This window comes from Dipodomys spectabilis, unplaced genomic scaffold, assembly GCF_019054845.1.
Source record: "Dipodomys spectabilis isolate Male_0828 unplaced genomic scaffold, ASM1905484v1 ptg000432l, whole genome shotgun sequence".
NCBI classification, from domain to species: Eukaryota; Metazoa; Chordata; class Mammalia; order Rodentia; family Heteromyidae; genus Dipodomys; species Dipodomys spectabilis.
Window position 1 is genome coordinate 646,984 of NW_024871109.1, and position 18,599 is coordinate 665,582.

Genomic DNA, 18,599 nt, shown 5'->3' on the forward strand with positions numbered 1-18,599 from the left:
CAAAAACAAAACAGCCAAGACCAGCTGGCCATGTATTATGAATATGTAACATGCAAGTATGGAGTCTGCTAGTTGTTTTCTCAAGACTGATGTTCCTTGACTAAAGACACGGTTACACCCAGGAAACCCGTTGTCAACTGAAAATACCAAAGCCAGAGCATACTTACTCAGCCACGAGCACCCAGCACGGTTCCCCGCCTATCTGGGCCTGGCACAAAACCCAAAAAGTACAGTCCTCCGGGGGCAGCACGGGCCACGGGAAGGCTGAAAGGTGCGAGTGGGGTCCTGGCAGTGAGCGCCGTCGGGGCGTGTGCTGCTGGGGCGGCTCGCCCACGTCTGCCGTCATTGAATCGTCTGCCAAGGTCCGCAGCCTGGAGCCTGCACCTGCAGACCAGGCTCCTGGTGTGGCAGTTCCGACGGCACCCTCCCTCCCCAGAGCGCCCCGCGGGGCAGCGCTGGCCCCCTAGCCCGGCTCAGCACGTCAGGAGAGGGGCACGGGACCTCCTTTCGGGTAGTGCCCACGATCGCAGGACGTTGGCGGGTGATCACGAGGGTGTGTCTGTGGCCCATGGCTTCTCTGCCCAGATGAGGGGGTGGGAACCTGGCAGGCCCTAGAAAGCCATCACCAGCCCTGCGCCAGGCCTGGCACCTCGTGAGCTCTGAACCCACCGGCTGACTGCTGGCCTGGGCCACACCACATGGTACTGTCGAGAACCTTTTCCCCCGCACCCCAACATCGCAGAATTGGTGCCCAGCCCTGTTATTTAGAGACTGAGGCAAGCCAGCAGGGCACCTGTATTTTTATTTTATTCCACTTAGGTAAATAAAAAGCTCAAAAGGGCAGGAGGCCACAGAGACAAATGGCCATGTGCCAACGCAGCAATCAGCCACCAGAGTCTGTGGGCAAGGTGCGGAAGGAGCACTTTAGCGGCGCTGTGGATGATATTCGGGTGGTGTTTGTGGTGCCAATTAATACCTACTTTGTTAGCTGCTTGATGGGAGGAATGCAGGAGACACATCAGCACACAGCAGCCGGTGTGACATTTTAAGTTTCTGCCTTCCAGATGGAAAAGGCTGGGTAATGCCTGCCTTTAAATAACTGTAGGTACTTATTCCTCCTGTTTCCCGCTATGCGCTTCACTGAATGAAAGCACATTATTGCTGAGTGGAAAAGATATTAAATAGGAGAGGAAATCAGTCTGTTAACAGAGGAGGCTTCGGAATCAGCAGTGGAGAGGTAATGGCCGGGCGCCAGTTACAGTAGGTGACGTTGGCATGGGCCCTGTCCACAGAGCCGGGGTGTCGGGGCCGAGCCTTTGTCATCACGCGCTGGGCAGTGTCTGCCAGGCGGGGCTGGAGGAATTAGAGCTGCTGACTGGAGGATAAAGCTGGCAGTGGGTGCAGAGAGCTTCGCATTTTAACAACCATGTCCACAGCCCGCTAACAGCTGCCAGCACCATGTGTCCGCACCACAGCACTGTGCTGAAGGGCCAGGCCTCCTTGCTGCTGTCCGTGTGTCCGTGCACCACAGCACTGTGCTGAAGGGCCTGGCCTCCTTGCTGCTGTCCGTGTGTCCATGCACCACAGCACTGTGCCGAAGGGCCAGGCCTCCTTGCTGCTGTCCGTGTGTCCGTGCACCACAGCACTGTGCCGAAGGGCCAGGCCTCCTTGCTGCTGTCCGTGTGTCCGTGCACCACAGCACTGTGCCAAAGGGCCAGGCCTCCTTGCTGCTGTCCGTGTGTCCATGCACCACACCACTGTGCTGAAGGGCCAGGCCTCCTTGCTGCTGTCCGTGTGTCCGTGCGCCACACCACTGTGCTGAACGGCCTGGCCTTGCTGCTGTCCGTGTGTCCATGCACCACACCACTGTGCTGTAGGGCCTGGCCTCCTTGCTGCTGTCCGTGTGTCCATGCCCCACACCACTGTGCTGAAGGGCCAGGCCTCCTTGCTGCTGTCCGTGTGTCCGTGCACCACAGCACTGTGCTCTAGGGCCTGGCCTTCTTGCTGCTGTCCGTGTGTCCATGCACCACAGCACTGTGCCGAAGGGCCAGGCCTCCTTGCTGCTGTCCGTGTGTCCACGCCACAGCACTGTGCTGAAGGGCCAGGCCTCCTTGCTGCTGTCCATGTGTCCGTGCACCACAGCACTGTGCTGAAGGGCCAGGCCTCCTTGCTGCTGTCCGTGTGTCCGTGCACCACAGCACTGTGCTGAAGGGCCAGGCCTCCTTGCTGCTGTCCGTGTGTCCGTGCACCACAGCACTGTGCTGAAGGGCCAGGCCTCCTTGCTGCTGTCCGTGTGTCCATGCACCACAGCACTGTGCCGAAGGGCCAGGCCTCCTTGCTGCTGTCCGTGTGTCCACGCCACACCACTGTGCTGAAGGGCCAGCCTCCTTGCTGCTGTCCGTGTGTCCATGCACCACAGCACTGTGCTGAAGGGCCAGGCCTCCTTGCTGCTGTCCGTGTGTCCACGCCACAGCACTGTGCTGAAGGGCCAGGCCTCCTTGCTGCTGTCTGTGTGTCCATGCACCACACCACTGTGCTGAAGGGCCAGGCCTCCTTGCTGCTGTCTGTGTGTCCGTGCACCACACCACTGTGCTGAAGGGCCAGCCTCCTTGCTGCTGTCCGTGTGTCCATGCACCACAGCACTGTGCTGAAGGGCCTGGCCTCCTTGCTGCTGTCCGTGTGTCCACGCCACAGCACTGTGCTGAAGGGCCAGCCTCCTTGCTGCTGTCCGTGTGTCCATGCACCACAGCACTGTGCTGAAGGGCCAGCCTCCTTGCTGCTGTCCGTGTGTCCATGCACCACACCACTGTGCTGAAGGGCCAGGCTCCTTGCTGCTGTCCGTGTGTCCACGCCACAGCACTGTGCTGAAGGGCCAGCCTCCTTGCTGCTGTCCGTGTGTCCATGCACCACACCACTGTGCTGAAGGGCCAGGCTCCTTGCTGCTGTCCGTGTGTCCACGCCACAGCACTGTGCTGAAGGGCCAGGCCTCCTTGCTGCTGTCCGTGTGTCCACGCCACAGCACTGTGCTGAAGGGCCAGGCCTCCTTGCTGCTGTCCGTGTGTCCATGCACCACACCACTGTGCTGAAGGGCCAGGCCTCCTTGCTGCTGTCCGTGTCCATGCACCACAGCACTGTGCTGAAGGGCCAGGCCTCCTTGCTGCTGTCCGTGTGTCCGTGCACCACAGCACTGTGCTGAAGGGCCAGCCTCCTTGCTGCTGTCCGTGTGTCCATGCACCACAGCACTGTGCTGAAGGGCCAGCCTCCTTGCTGCTGTCCGTGTGTCCATGCACCACAGCACTGTGCTGAAGGGCCAGCCTCCTTGCTGCTGTCCGTGTGTCCATGCACTACAGCACTGTGCTGAAGGGCCAGCCTCCTTGCTGCTGTCCGTGTGTCCATGCACCACAGCACTGTGCTGAAGGGCCAGCCTCCTTGCTGCTGTCCGTGTGTCCATGCACCACAGCACTGTGCTGAAGGGCCTGGCCTCCTTGCTGCTGTCCGTGTGTCCATGCACCACAGCACTGTGCTGAAGGGCCAGGCCTCCTTGCTGCTGTCCGTGTGTCCATGCACCACAGCACTGTGCTGAAGGGCCAGGCTCCTTGCTGCTGTCCGTGTGTCCACGCCACAGCACTGTGCTGTAGGGCCAGCCTCCTTGCTGCTGTCCGTGTGTCTCAGGCACAGGGTGGCATCAATGTGTCAGTGCAGATGATTTCTGAAGGAAAATGAGGCGTTTTGGAGCAGTTATGAAACTTGGAATGGTCACTTACTCACAAATTATTCCCAGACACGGGTACCTCATGCCTGAAATCCCAGCTACCTAGGAGGCCTAGATAGAAGGGTGGAGGTCTGAGGCCAGCTCCAGTGAAAAGCTGAGAAAATAGACTAACACAAAAACAACTGGAGTCATCCATGGCTAAGCAGTGGAACCTTTGCCTGGTAAGCAGGCCCTGGGACCGCCAGAAATTAAGATGGAGTGGTACACATCGGTCCAGGGCAGCAACGTGGGCAAGCCGGTGTGGTTCAGCCGAACATACCCCTCCCCCCCATTTAAAGGAAAAGGAAAGTGATCTCTCGAGAGACAATTCCAGGGCTGCTGCATTTCTCACGAGATGCTAGGGGTTTCCTGGTGACCGTCCGTGAGCTCACATCGGTGCCAGCCTGAGGTTAGCAGCTAAAAAGAAGGGGCTTGGGGGTTTGTTTTCTCTTTTGGCTGGTGGACCACACTTTGGATAAAAATAGAATTACACATAATTATAAGACACACAAAAATAGAAAACTCCGGGTTGCTGCGAAGGCACGGTGACCACAGATTCCACCCTGCGCTGGGAGTTATTTCTGCACCCTTCCCCTGCCTCTCCTCTCGCTGTTGGGGGCGGGCCACGGCTGCACCCAGCACGTTTAAACACTCCTGGTGTCCTGACCACCTTCAAGCATCCCGTTTCCCTCTGTGTGGCAAGAAATTTTTCTGTAAAACTTAAGTCAACCGTCTGCAGAATGGAAAAGCCACAGCCACACCCACGAGGAAAGGGGAGAAGGGAGAGGAGCCTCAGCCCTGGGGCCAGCCTGCCTTGGCGACCCTCCCCAGTGCCCCGGAGGCGGAAGGTTCTCTGGGGTCCCCCAGAGCAGAGCCACAGAGCTTCCAATGGGAGAGGGTGCCGGTGTCTGCCGGCCTCGTTCTTGGGGACGCGGAGGTGTGGGAAGGACTCTGAGCCGTCGGTGACCAGAGGCGCTGTGAGGATTTACGGCTGGCTGTCCCTTTCCTGGTGGTCAGGTCTCTCTCTGTCTCTGGTCTTTCAGTGCTGGGTCTCTTGGCCGCTGCCCATGGATGGAGCTGAGATGTCACTCTCTGAAGCTGGGCAGGTGACCTGGGCCGGGCCTGGGCATGTCCTGGGTGAGCGGCGGCCTCCCTCAGTCCTGTGGGCCTGCATGGGGGGCCTCTCTGTCCCTCATGGGGATGGGTCTGCTCTCTGTCCAGCTCCATTTGCCAGTCCCCCAAACGATGTCTGATAGCATCTTCCTGCTGCACAAGGCGGAGCAGTGTGAATAATTGATGCTCCCTGAAACATGACCGCCCAGAAGGCGGTCAGCTCCCCACAGCGTTTTAGGTTTATGGTTTGTGCCTTGTCTGTTACACGGTGGCCGGCACTGCCCACCAGGGTCAGGCAGGGCCCAGTGTGCCCGGCATGCGGCTGGACCGGACGGGACAAGGCAGTGGTGGGTGCTGAGGGCCGGGAGGCGCGGGCTGCTCTGGCAGGCGCCCGGGTGTTTCTGTTGCTGGCCGTCCAGGCTGCCGGGGCCCCATAGGTAGTGGATGGAGACACAAGAACTGAACCGGGGATGCTTGGGCCTTTGTGTGGTCCTCACGCTTCTGTTCCAGGTGGTGCCTCCCAGTCCCCAGGGCCGGTCAGTCGTGAGCCCGCGGCAGCGCGGAGCCTTTGGCCAGATGTCCCTGTGACCTCAGCATGCGGCCAAGCACCCCTGGGTCCCGGCCTCCAGAGCTGCTGCTAGGGAGTCTAACCAAAAACCAGGTGCCCTGGAGCCAGTGGGACCTCTGCAGCGAGCCCCAATCTGGTCAGAGCCGTGGGCCCCCCGCAGCCCCACGCGGCGCACAGAGGTCACACAGCAGCTCAGACCCTGGGTCTGACACCCCATGGGCCCCGCCTGGCTCCCGAGGGAGGTGTGGACTGGCCCTGGACAGCGGCCGTCCCCTCCCAGGACATGATGGCCAGATGCTCCTCCTCCTCTCAGCCAGGGATTCTGATGCCTGGAAGCGTCCAAGGACCCCTTGGCGTGAGTCTCAGCCACCAGCCGAGGAATGGCACCCCGGCTCCGGTCTGCTGCTGTGTGGTGTGGCCGTGTTGCCGGGGTGCGGCGTGGGGGGCTCAGGATGTTTTGCTTCTTCCTGGTGGTGCGTCGCCAGCGTACTCTAGGCTCTGGGATCACCTTGCTGCTTCTCTTCCTTGAGGTGATGTGTCCAGAAGCCAAGGCCGGGCTCACCCACCCCTCTTGGGGTCTAGAGACTCATGTCACAGCGTAGCTAGGTTATTTTTTTCCTCTGCAGAAAGTACCGTGTCTCGGCGTGCTTTTAGAAACAGTGAAGTCGTGTTGTGTGCTGGCCTTCTCAATCAGAGGCAGTGCGTGGCCTCCCCTGCAGATGCTCGGTGGTGTGGTGCCACAAGGGCTCTCTCGGCCATGGTCCCTGAGCAGGAGTCTGCCCAGGGTGTCCCTGAGACCCTGCAGGAGCCCACATGTGTGCTGGTCAACACAAACCAAACCCTCTGGATTTGTTGGACCGTCCTAGGCAGACCTAGTTCTGTCTGTGTGTAAACACTGTCTAGGGCACTGATAAAGCAATCCTTGCTCAGGTGGGATGCTCAGAAGGAAGGTGTAAGCGTGGTATTGCTGTAGCTCATTGCTCACAGGGACAGGCATGCCCACCCACACATGCGCAAAACCAAATGCAACCTTCCCAAGTAGATACACGTGCACTTGTCATGTGTACATGTGAGTGCTTACACACACATAAGGTGCTCATATATGCACACACTCACGAACCCATGACAGTCAACACGTGTGTATGCGTACGTGCACAGCAGCATCTATGGACACACACAGCTGTAAATGCACACACAGGTGCGTATACTAACATGCGTACATAGCCTGTACACAAACATGCTCTTGCACAGGGGTAGATGTGCACAAGCAGCACTGAAGGCTGGGAGCATGTTCTCTGCAGACACTGCTGCTTCCTGAGGCCGCTGTGGGTGGCAGAGTCGTGCAGCAGGACCCTGTCTTTCCCCCTGTCTCATGCTGTGTGTGACCCTCACTTGGAGGAGCTGGGCTCCTGACCTTTGCGGGTGTAAGGACTCAGGCAGTGGGTGAGTCATGTCATGTAGGTTAGCTAGACCGCAAGGGGCAGGACAGAGCTGAGGGCATCGGAACCCTGTTTGGTATCCTTTGAGGCTCTGTGGAGGAAGAGGGTTTTTCTCTGAGCACCTGTGGGAGGTGTGGCCTTGCCCCACAGGCTGCAGGGCAGGCCTGCGGACCCCTGCGGCTGCGGCAGGGAATAGCAGAATGGGAGGAAACCCTCCTGTCTGGGCAGATCCCTTCTGCTGCTGCTGTTCTTGAGTTAGCTCAGCAGGAAAACAAAACCAAGGTATAAAAGCAAAACGAGCCCTGGGTTTGATTCCCAGCACCACAGGAAAAACTTGAAACTGGTTTGTGAATGGGGTTCCCTCATGGTGATCTTTGAGGGGTGGATGTGACTTCTGGGTTTAGATGAGTAATTCCTTTCAACCCTACTGCAGCTCTGTCTGCATGGTGGAGTAAGATGTCACCGACATGCTTTTTGCTTAGTTTGTGTGTAACGGAGCCTAGTTAGAAGGCACGAGGTTCCGTTCCCTGCTCTGTTGACTGGCGCCTCCCTCTCCCGGGTACCAGCCTCTGGTTAAATGCTCAGTGGATAAATTTACCTCAGTCCATCATCTCACTGTGCAAATGCTGAGGTAAGCACAGGGGCTAAAAACAAACATCTAACGCACAGGAAACTCGGTAGCTCTCACACCTGGAAAGTGGAATCGTGCATTTTGTTTAGTTAGGTGGAAGGAGGGAAGGCAGAGATATGTCAAAGACCATTCTGACAAATATTAGAATGTGCCAGAGGCGGAGGCCCAGGCACCAGGAAGTGTGAAGGAGTTTAAGTGTCTTTTCTTAAAATGAACTTCGTTTTAAATAATAGATATTTACCTTCCAGGTTAAAGCCTGAAATGTTCCCATTTTCACTGAAATGGCGTGTTTTCTAAAGGATAAAATTATACCCCGTTCTCTGCCTTCTGTACCCAGGACTCTCTGGGGAGTCTTGCCTTGTCTCTTCAAAGCCATCCCACCCCGGCCAGGCTGGGCTGCAGCCCTGAGGTCTCCTGTCCACCTACACAGTTTTGGTTATTAACTTACTCTCGTGTAAGTTTCACAAAATGGAATGACCAGTGGCAAAGATTGCCCCCAAATCTGCTTTTTCCTTCTATTGGAAAGCTATTTGAGTCCAGAATAGAGTTAAGCTTTCTTAGAAAGTTCACTGCAAACAGCTGGCGTCCAGCTCTGGGTTGCACACACAGGATGAGCTGGCCGGCCACCCGGCCCCACTGGACCCTGTTCACAGAGACTCACCTGGCAGAGTGACAGAGGGTGAGCACTGACCCTCCTTGCCCAGGGCGCAGGGTGGACTGTGTGCGCTGGCGGCCATTGGAGACTGGCGTCTGCGTATCCTCCCACCATCCCCCGTGGGAGGGGCAGGCTGTTCATCGCTCTATCTCTGATCTCTATCTCTTGTGCTGACTGAAGCTTCCCAAGGCAGCTTCCCTAAGTCCACACGCCTCGGGTCAGCATGTGTCCTCCACGCCCCTCGGCAGTGGACCGGAGGCATCTACCCACGCGGTCTGGGGCACACACTGCTCTTCGTCATGAAAGGACCCCTCTGAAGGTCCAGTCTGGGTGCCGTGCCCCGTGAGGGCACACAGAAATGCACCCCGCCCACAGGCCCAGACCCCGCGTGAGGGCTCACGTGAGGGCACCATTTCTGTGTTCGCCTGCCACACAGACTGCTGCTCACGTCCCCTGCCCTGCCCTCTGAAGCCCACGGGAAGCCAGAGCCCCCAGAGCCGCTCTGTGTCCATCGGCCACTGCAGAGTCTCGGCGGCTGGGCCTCACCCTCGGCCCCGCCCTCCCACACAGCTTCCCACGCAGTGCTGCTGCTGTCCCGTGTCCAGTGCTCCCCAGGGTGCTGGCCTGAGGTGCCCTCTGAGCCTCACGGGGCTGGGCGGGGCACCTGCCTGCCCTGACGGGGCCATTGCCACCAGACCGCGGTTCTGAGATCGAGTCTTCATCCACCCTGGCACTCACCTTGCCGGCTAATGTGAGTCTCTCGAGTGCCAGCCTCGGTGGTGCTCTGTCCCGGGACTCACGTGCGAACACACCTCTGTCCTCTGGACGAGGCAGTCCTTCCCACACACTGGCATGGCTGCTTCCCCTCGGAGCTGCGCTGCGGGCCCTCCCTCCGAGGACCCGTCCCACCCTCCCATCCGACTCCTGCGAGGTGTGCCGAGGGCCAGGTGGGGCCGGCACTGTCCCTTGGCCCATGGCCGGATGCCGACGAACCTCAACCCGGAGCCCCGGGGCTCGGGCCAGCCCTGGGCAGAGCCCACCTGGCCTGGCCTCCGCGTGGGTGGGAAGGACGGTGCCAAGCCTCTCATCGGGGAGTGAGCCCTCCCCACGGGTCAGGAGCTCCATTCAGCGCCGTCTGCACCTGGTGTGCCAGGCCAGACCTCCCGCGGGCGGGCCAGGCAGCCAGTTACTGTGTCCGCTCTCCTCCTAGCCTTTGATGCAAGCGCGAACACATCTTTTCCCTGCTGCTGGTGGCTAGGGGGCTGGTAATTGAACAAGGGGATGCAGGCCGTACCTGTTTGAAGTGTGCTTTCAGCCCTGGGCCTTTTATCTTGTGGCCGTGTTAGTGCTGGCCAAGGGCCGTGGGCTGGCGGATCAGAAGAGTTAATGAAAATCACGGTGCCTTGGCCTCCGTAATGAGCCGACCAGCTCACACCAGGCCAGGGCTGGGTCTAGGCCTTTGCATGGGGACGTGGGAGGGGCTGGCCGACTTGTAAAAAGCCAGTATCCAGCGCCCACATCAAATCCAGCAGCAGCTAATTGCACCGTCTGATTATCTGTTTCCCATTTTTCAAGTTCATTGTTTTTTCCAAATTGGTATATTAAAATGAAGCTCGCAAACCTCCTCCACCCGGCTGGAATCACCCGGAGGTCAGGAAGAAAGCCGGTCTGAACCCTTCCCTTCCCGGTCACCCTTTCCCTTTCTCAGAGTTCAGGGATGCGTGGCCGGGGCTGGGGCCGTTTCCCCCGCGAGGTACCGCTCTCCTGTGCAGCTCTGTGCGCCGCCACAGGGATCTCCAGTTGCCCTTGTTTTCAGGAACCCTGTCTGCAGTCCCTGCTTGTGCTCCCCAAACCAAGCCAGCTCCCCCCGCTCCCCCGCTGCGTGGCCTCCCAGCTCCCCTGCAGGCCTCTGCCCCCTGGTTGGCCTTGGCTCTGTGCTGTGCTCCAGCCTCCGGTTCCACCGCTGGGTGCACAGTAGGACTCCACTCCCAGTGCCGCCACTGATGGTCCGAGGGGGGCTGTGGCCTCGGCCACAGTAAGATCACTGCGGTGGCAGAGGAGACTGTGCCGTCAGGAAGGGAAGTGGGAGGAGGCTCACAGGACGTGGGGATGCGGGTGGAGACTGTGCATGGGTGTGGGGGAGGGGGAGGAGGCTCACAGACGTGGGGATGTGGGTGGAGACTGTGCATGGGTGTGGGGGAGGGGGAGGGGGAGGCTCACAGGACGTGGGGATGCGGGTGGAGACTGTGCATGGGTGTGGGGGAGGGGGAGGCTCACAGGACGTGGGGATGCGGGTGGAGACTGTGCATGGGTGTGGGGGAGGGGAGGCTCACAGGACGTGGGGATGCGGGTGGAGCCTGTGCATGGGTGTGGGGGAGGGGGAGGGGAGGCTCACAGGACGTGGGGATGCGGGTGGAGACTGTGCATGGGTGTGGGGGAGGGGGAGGCTCACAGGACGTGGGGATGCGGGTGGAGACTGCATGGGTGTGGGGGAGGAGGCTCACAGGACGTGGGGATGCGGGTGGAGACTGTGCATGGGTGTGGGGGAGGGGGAGGCTCACAGGATGTGGGGATGCGGGTGGAGACTGTGCATGGGTGTGGGGGAGGGGAAGGAGGCTCACAGGACGTGGGGATGCGGGTGGAGACTGTGCATGGGTGTGGGGGAGGGGGGGAGGCTCACAGGACGTGGGGATGCGGGTGGAGACTGTGCATGGGTGTGGGGGAGGGGGAGGCCCTGACAGGACCGTAGTGCAGGCGTGGGCCCCTCCTGCATCCTTGCAGAAGAATTCAGGTAGCTTTGGGTGTGGTTTCTGTGGATTGTATGGAGTTGATGGTGGTGGTGATGTCTGGCAGTTCTGCTGTGTGGGGCCCAGGACTCTGCCCTGGGCTGGCCACGGACTGCCATTGCTGGTGCTGCTAGTGTGTAAGCACACGTGTACACAGCCTGTATGGGTGAGTGGGTGTGTATACAGGCTGCCTCTGTGTGTGTGTGTGTGTGAGCATGTGTGCACACAGACTGTATGGGTGTGTACAAGCTGCCTGTGTGTGAACATGTGTGCACACCCATACAGGTGTGTACAAGCTGCCTGTGCGTGTGCGTGTGAGCATGTGTGCACATGGCCTGTATGGGTGTGTGTATACTCAGGCTGTGTGCACACATACATATTTGTGTGTGCATGTGTGTGAAATGGGATCAGGAGGAGTTGTTTGGGGCTAAGCTGCATGCCCCATAACCTTTAGGACAATGAGCCACTTTGTATGGATAACTTAAAAAACATACTTGTATTGTGTTACAGAGAAACGGGGGCCCAGGGACTGCACGGCTGGGCTCTGCGGCCACTTTCCTTTCACGCTCAAGTGTGCTGTAAACATTTAATTGATTCCAGCGGTTTGCATGCGCTGTGCTTAATGGGACCTTCTGTTCTTGTGCCAGCTACATGGTTACTTGGAAACAGAGCCGCTCATGCTGCAGCTGTTCATCGGGACGGCGGATGACCGGCTGCTGCGGCCCCACGCCTTCTACCAGGTGCACCGGATCACGGGCAAGACCGTCTCCACCACCAGCCACGAGGCCGTCCTCTCCAACACCAAGGTCCTAGAGATCCCGCTGCTGCCCGAGAATAACATGAGAGCCATGTAAGCCGCCACCCGGGGCTCGGGGAGGGCGTCACCCCGGCACCCGGGGCTCCAGCCTACGTAGACTTCACAATTGTTTGTGACAACAGAGTTGCTTCTTCCCAGATTTCAGTGTGCACCTTGCCACTGACAATAAGTGTCTCAATTACGTGGCTGAGCACTCTGCCCGTGCCTGCATTTAGCTCCCAGACATGACACCTGCTTCCTTCTGAGTGCAGCCCTGCCCATTAGAGGCATGGCTGAAGTGCAGATGTTGGGCAGGCGAGAGGTGGGTCTCTGCTGGCGTTTTCACTCCGAGAGTTACAGTGTTGCTCTCGGGGCCCGCTCTGGCAGGCAGAGCCCAAGCTGGCACCAGGGCTGGCTCAGAAGTGAATCTGTTAGTAAGCTGAAGCACCACCCTCCAGCGTCATCCTGTGGATTGTGAGCTGTGCAGGGCAGCCCGGGACTGAGAGGGCAGCGGGAAGCCAGCAGGCTGCTGGTTCCTGGAGGTTTATGTCCGCAGATACTAGGCACACGTGCACAGAGTGTGCGATGGCTGAAACGCACACGTGAAACGGCCAGGCGGGGTGGGCACTAGCGGAGGGCGTCCTCGAGGGCGCTCGGGACGGTCTCTCGAGGCGATGCTGAGCTGAGCGGTGACTGGGCGGGGTGGGACCATGCAGCACCCTCGGCAGCAGAGGCCGCAGGAGCTGCGGTGGGGTGCTCACCGGCAGGGGTGCCAGGTCCACGCTGGCCTGGCGCGCAGGAGCTGCCCGCGCAGAACTCCTGTGGATTTGACGCATTCTTCATAGCCTGGAAACCCTCCAAGTAGAAAAAAAAAGGGCTTCCCACGAATCTGAGGGAATCTAGACACATTTGATCCAAACCCCTGAGGGTGCTTTGCAGCTGCCACCCAGGTCTTCCAGGGATTGGAGGTCGGCCGGGAGCGCCACTTCCGGCATTTTTCTTTTTGCTTATGTGGTGCTGAGGAATCGAACCCAGGGCCTCATGCATGCAAGGCAAGCGCTCTACCACTGAGCCACCTTCCCAGCCCCCCCAAAAAGAGTCTAATGGACTTTCCAGCCCAGGCTGGCTTTGAACCATGATCCTCAGATCTCAGCCTCCTGAATAGCTAGGATGACAGGTGTGAGCCACTGGTGCCAGCTTGGGACTTAGATTTGAATGAAATGATAGAAACTCTTGAGGGAAAATAAAATTGAAACCCTAAAAGAAAAGGGTTTCAAGCTGGGCACAGGTGGCCCACGTCCGTCATCCTAGCTACTCAGGAGGCTGAGATCTGAGGATCACAATTCAAAACTAATCCGTGACACTCCCATCTCCAATTAAGCACCAGAAAACCAGAAGTGGCGCTGTGACTCGAGCGGTAGAGCGCTTGCCTTGAGCTGAAGAGCTGAGGGACAGCGCCCAGGCCCAGAGTTCAGGCCCCACGACCAATAAAACAAAGCAGGGAGGGGCTTCATGAGAAAATGAGTGATGTTTGCAGTCAAGTAAGGGAAATGGTGGCCTAACCCTCAGCACTCCGAAGGCTGCAAGTCCACAGAGGAGGTGTGTCCAGTAGGCCCCTCCTCTGGGAGGCTTTGGGGCAGGGTAGGCCTGCAGCCTCTGGACGGTGTGTCCCCAGGGAAGGGGGTGACTTCCAGGCGTGTAGCTCTTGCCTTGGTGACCATGTCGATGCCAGAGGCTCCTCTGCCCTTGGGCACCTCAGGCCCCTGGGGGGCCGTGAGCTGAGGGCCCCGCACAGACAGTGGGCGGGGCTGCCCGGCATGGGCTTGGAGGCGCCGGGTTCTCCCAGGTGGGTGCTGGAGACTGAAGCCCCTTTCTTCTGGGCAGCATCGACTGCGCCGGGATTCTGAAGCTCAGGAACTCTGACATCGAGCTGCGCAAAGGGGAGACCGACATCGGCCGGAAGAACACCAGGGTGCGGCTGGTGTTCCGCGTCCACATCCCTCAGCCCAGCGGCCGCATGCTGTCCCTCCAGGTTGCCTCAAACCCCATCGAGTGCTGTGAGTAACTGTACAGGCCCTTCCAAGCACGGGGACCGGGGAGAGCCAGCATCCAGCCCTGTGCACTGTCCCCGCCCGCCTGAAGACACTGCCATCGGCCGTGTGTTTTAGGGTGTCCCCTGGAAAGTGATGGGACTGGAGGGTCTGCCTGGGCCATAGCTTCCCACTTGTAGCCAGGGATGTGTAAATCCTGGTGTTCCTGAGAAGCAGAAGGGACTGTGCTGAGAACTGGTACATTCACGAGGGGCCCTGATGCACAGCCCTCACAGCCCTCACATTCCCGCTGCAGAGCTTCCTAGCTCCCGGTGTCTGTGCCCGAGGCCCGGCGCGGGCAGCGCCCGCTGTGTCCAGCCGCCCGTGCCCACCTGATCATCCCCTGCAGTGGGCCAGGTCATCGGGCCACAGACACTGAGACTGGGGGTCCCTGGCCATCCGCCACCTCCCGTCTCCCCGGGGCGTGGGGCCCGTCTGCCCTAGGTCCCGAGGACGCCGCGTAGGACAGGTGTGCCCAGTACCACATCTGCATGAGCTGGACTGGCGACGGCTCCCTGCGGCCCCCACACCTCTCCTTGCGGCCCGGGCTCCCCTCCCCTCCTGGTTTCAGCTCCTGCACATCCTTGACATGGGGGCCCCTCCCCCCTCATCCCAGGGCCCCGCCCCTCTGCCACCTTCTCCCAGGTGCCCCCATCCGCCCAACCCACATGTACCAGCCTCTTGCGGGAGCCAGGATCAGGACCGGGACCTGGCACCGAGGGCCAGTGGCCTCATTCCCTCCCGCTTCTGAGGGCCGTGTCCTGGCCGTAGGATGAGGAAGAGGAGGGAGTCTGTGTGCCCCACCTTGCTAGCTGGAGCAGCGCCCCTCTGTCCGGCTTGAGATTGGATAGGAGACATACCACAGATCTAAGGAACTGGTCAGCCAGAGAGCAGCCCTGGGCCCCAGCGCCCCGTCCCGCTCCGCCTGTTGCTGACAGTGCCCCCTCCCACAGCCCAGCGGTCTGCCCAGGAGCTGCCCCTGGTGGAGGGGCAGAGCACAGACAGCTACCCGGTCGTCGGCGGGAAGAAGATGGTCCTGTCCGGTCATAACTTCTTGCAAGACTCCAAGGTCATTTTTGTGGAGAAGGCTCCAGGTATGTCCTGGGGTGGGTGATGTGGGGTTCGGCTCCTGGTGGGGGGTTCCTGCCGGCTACCTTCACGACCCCGCTGTGCGTGTAGCTGGCTGCCGCCCGTGACGGGTTTGTGCTGCTGGCAGGCAGGTCAGAGTCCCTTCTGCCCTCACGGTCAGCCCCGAGGAGGCCTGCGGTGGGCTCCTGAGGGGACCGGGAGAAGCTGGCTGTGTCTGGGTCCTTGGCCTGGCACTGATGGAGCTGCTGGCACTTCTGGCCTTTCTCCTTTAGCCTTGCTTTGTTGAGCACTGTCCCCTCCCACTTCTGGGAGAGCTCCCCAGCCCCAGGAGAGGCATGGGGCATGGTGGGCACAGCAAGCAAAGACCTGCTCCCTTCACGGTGCCTCGACTGTAGCTGCTGCAACAGCTGCTGCTGCTGTTCTTACTGCAACTTTCTGTGTCACTTGTGTGCGCGTGTGCATACATGCCTGTGGGGGCGGGGAGAGGGAGATGAAGGAAAAAGGGGGAGGGAGAAGAGTTGTAGACCATGCAGGGCCTGGGAGGAGCCTCTGGGGGCACCAGAGCCAGGGCCTTTTGCTGGTGGTGTCCAGGCTGGCAGTGCCTCCGTGGCCGGTGCAGGGGCAGTTCATGGTTGGTGGAGTATCCTGAGAGTCTTGCTGGAGCCACGTCTGGGGAGGCCAGGCTTGGAGAGATGTGGGCGATCAGGACTGTGGCTGTGGGTCACTTCACTCAGGGACCAGGGCTGTGCCAGGACCCTGGAATGCCGGGGCCGTGCGGCGACCCCTCGCTCCGGGTGGAGATGTGTGCTCTGTGGGGCTGTGAGCAGAGTGGCAGACACCGGCTACTGCTGGGTTGTGGAGGAGCCTGTGCTCACTGACGCGTGGTTGCGAAGGAAGGTGGATTCCTGGGCCAGACCGCGCGGGCCCTGACAGGAGAGGGTCTCGGGGCAGTGTGGCACCGTGTGGGGCTGTGTGCACGTGCGGAGCCGGGCTCCTGAGTGGCTCCCGACATGGGCCCGTGGCCCCACCTGTCCCAGCGGGTCCCAGGACGCCCGCCGTGCCCCGGTGGGCGTGGGAGAGTTGCCTGAAGGCCTTTTTTCTTTTCTACACTTAACAGCTAGAATATTTTTGAAGCAGCCCATCCAGTACTTACTGTAATCACCGAAAACCACGGAGGCGTGGAACCCCGCATGGCCGGGTCCCGATTCTGTGTGCTCACGGGAAACTGAAGCACGCCAATCAGCACAGCATAGACGTCTTCCATGTTTAACTCTGCTGGCCTATGTAATCACACACATTCTAAATCACAGAGAAAACTCAACTAAGTGTGATAAAAAGGAGAACGTGCCCAGAGCACGCCTTCCCTGGAGGAGGCGCATTCTGACACGGCCTGCACTGGACGGGGCCTCAGACCCTCCCTGGGCCCTGTACCGTGCGACATTTGTGACCACAGGGGCCGGTGCCTGGCAGCCGCGTCCCAGGCTGGGTTGCTCCAGCTTCCTTGCACACTTTCATTCCTGCTTTGGGTTTTTGGGGCGGTGGAGGCTCCGGAGGTCTTGGGGCCAGTGGCACAGTCGGCTCCTGTGAAGTCAGCTTTCCAGTGCCCGCAGCAGCAGGCGGTCGGAGCCCAGCACAGGGCAGTGAGGTGCAGCCGCCCGCCCCCGGCACGCGGCCCCGGGCGACTGTGCTGGCAGAGGGCTCGCCCGTGGCGCCCACTCTGAGTCTCTGCCCTGCACTTGCTTTGCTCCTGCGTGAAACTTAGCCTGAGAGGCCGCGGGCCGGGTCTGCAGCCCTGCCTGACGCCAGCACACAGCAGACACAGTAAGTGAGCAGACATCACAGGCACACACACTTCCCCCAGAGCAGGAGAGGGGAGCGTTACAGTAGTGCTTCTAGCCAGTGTTGGCATTTGGTTTCTACTATTTAGGTTATGTGCATAATACTGTACGTGCGTAGGTCTAAATTGTAGGTTTCAGAAAGAAAGGAGCGACTAACGACCGAAGTTTCTGTCTTTAAGTTTGGCTGCTCACTAAGCATTGTGCCACCTGACACGCTCACCTTGGTGACAAGCTGTGTGTGTCTGTGAGTGTCTGTGTGTGATTTCATGGGTGTGTTGGTTCTGAGGCCTGCTTGAACTCAGGGCCTCACACTCTTGCTTGGCTTCTTTTTTTTTTTTTGGGTCCGGTCATGGGGCTTGAACTCTGGGCCTGGGCGCTGTCCCTCAGCTCTTCAACTCAAGGCTAGCACTCTACCACTTGAGCCACAGCACCAATTCCGGCTTTTTTCTTTTTGCTTATGTGGTGCTGAGGAATCGAACCCAGGGTCTCATGCATGCAAGGCAAGTGCTCTACCACTGAGCCACCTTCCCAGCCCCTTGCTTGGCTTTTTTTGCTCAATGCTGGTGCTCAACTGCTTGAGCCTCACCTCCACTTTTGGCCTTTGTTGGTTAATTAGAGGTAAGAGTCTTGTAGATTTATATACCCAGGCAGGCTTTGAACCGTGATCCTCAGATCTTAGCCTCTAAGTTGCTAGGGTTACAGGTGTGAGAGTCTAGCAGCTGGCTTTCTAGGTTTTTGTTGTTGGTGGTGGTGGTTGGTTTGAGGAACCAGTAAACTTAAATTTAAAACAAAATTGCCCTCCTGTCTTCGGATGAGCTGTCACCTAGTCCAGTGTAGAGTTTCAAACTGCTGCTCTTGTTGAACAAGGTTACGTTGTGAGCTGAGGACATTTGCGAAGGCCGGGTGGGCAGACGGGGCTGCCTCTCCAGAGGGAGCCTCCTCCCAGGAGGCTGTGGATAGTGCTGTCAGCCGTGAGGACTCACCCGAGCCAGCACAGACGCCAGCACAGACACCACCCCAGCTCAGGCGTGCGGTCGTTTCTCTCTAGTGAGAGCGGCGCACGCGCTGCTCACTGTGGCTCTGCTTCTGCCTTCCAAGTCTGACCTCCCTTGTCCTTAGGAAGGCCTTGGTGTGGGGCCTGAGGGCCCAGGGCCAGAGGAGGTGTCGGGGAGTGGGGGGGGGGGCGGTGGTCTGGGGTGCAGAGCTGAGATGCCCCCTGTCCCTGGAGCTTGGCTGCTAGCAGGGATGCCAGCTCCCATCGATGGTGTGTAGCCCTGGGGCCCTCCTCGTGGACGGCACACTCCGACCGCACCCTTGCCCGGCGAGGAGGAGAGCCCTGAGAGCACATCCCAGAGGAAGGAAGGGAGAAAGAAGGCCATGTGGGAAAGGGCAGCAGGGGAGGTGGGAGGAAGGACACTCACACAGGACACACGGGAGGGGGTGTGGCCTGGGCCGGCCCGAAAGGGCCCGAGCGCCAGCCCAGCCCTGACCCGCGGCCCCTCATCCCACACAGGTCCTGCCACCCGCATTCCTGTGTGCGTGTGTGTGCACCAGCACACGCCCTCCCCTCATCCCACACAGGTCCTGCCACACGCATTCCTGTGTGTGTGTGTGTGTACACCAGCACACGCCCTCCCCTCATCCCACACAGGCCCTGCCACACGCATTCCTGTGTGTGTGTGTGTGTGTGTGTATACACCAGCACACGCCCTCCCTCATCCCACACAGGTCCTGCCACCCGCATTCCTGTGTGTGTGTGTGTGCGTGTGTACACCAGCATCACGCCCTTCCCTCATCCCATACAGGCCCTGCCACCCGCATTCCTGTGTGCGTGTGTGTGTGT

The 18,599-nt window shown here is 59.6% G+C and overlaps 1 protein-coding gene across 3 annotated transcripts in view; it reads left to right on the top strand.

Moving 5' to 3' along the window:
• The window catches only part of Nfatc1 (nuclear factor of activated T cells 1), a 127,269-nt gene that overhangs the window by 40,581 nt on the left and 68,089 nt on the right, over window positions 1-18,599 (top strand). For all 3 annotated transcript variants that reach the window (XM_042668318.1, XM_042668320.1, XM_042668319.1), the window contains exons 4-6: window positions 11,591-11,793; window positions 13,624-13,796; window positions 14,783-14,923. In XM_042668318.1, coding sequence (XP_042524252.1) covers window positions 11,591-11,793; window positions 13,624-13,796; window positions 14,783-14,923 — 517 coding nt within the window. The remainder of the gene's footprint in view (window positions 1-11,590; window positions 11,794-13,623; window positions 13,797-14,782; window positions 14,924-18,599) is intronic.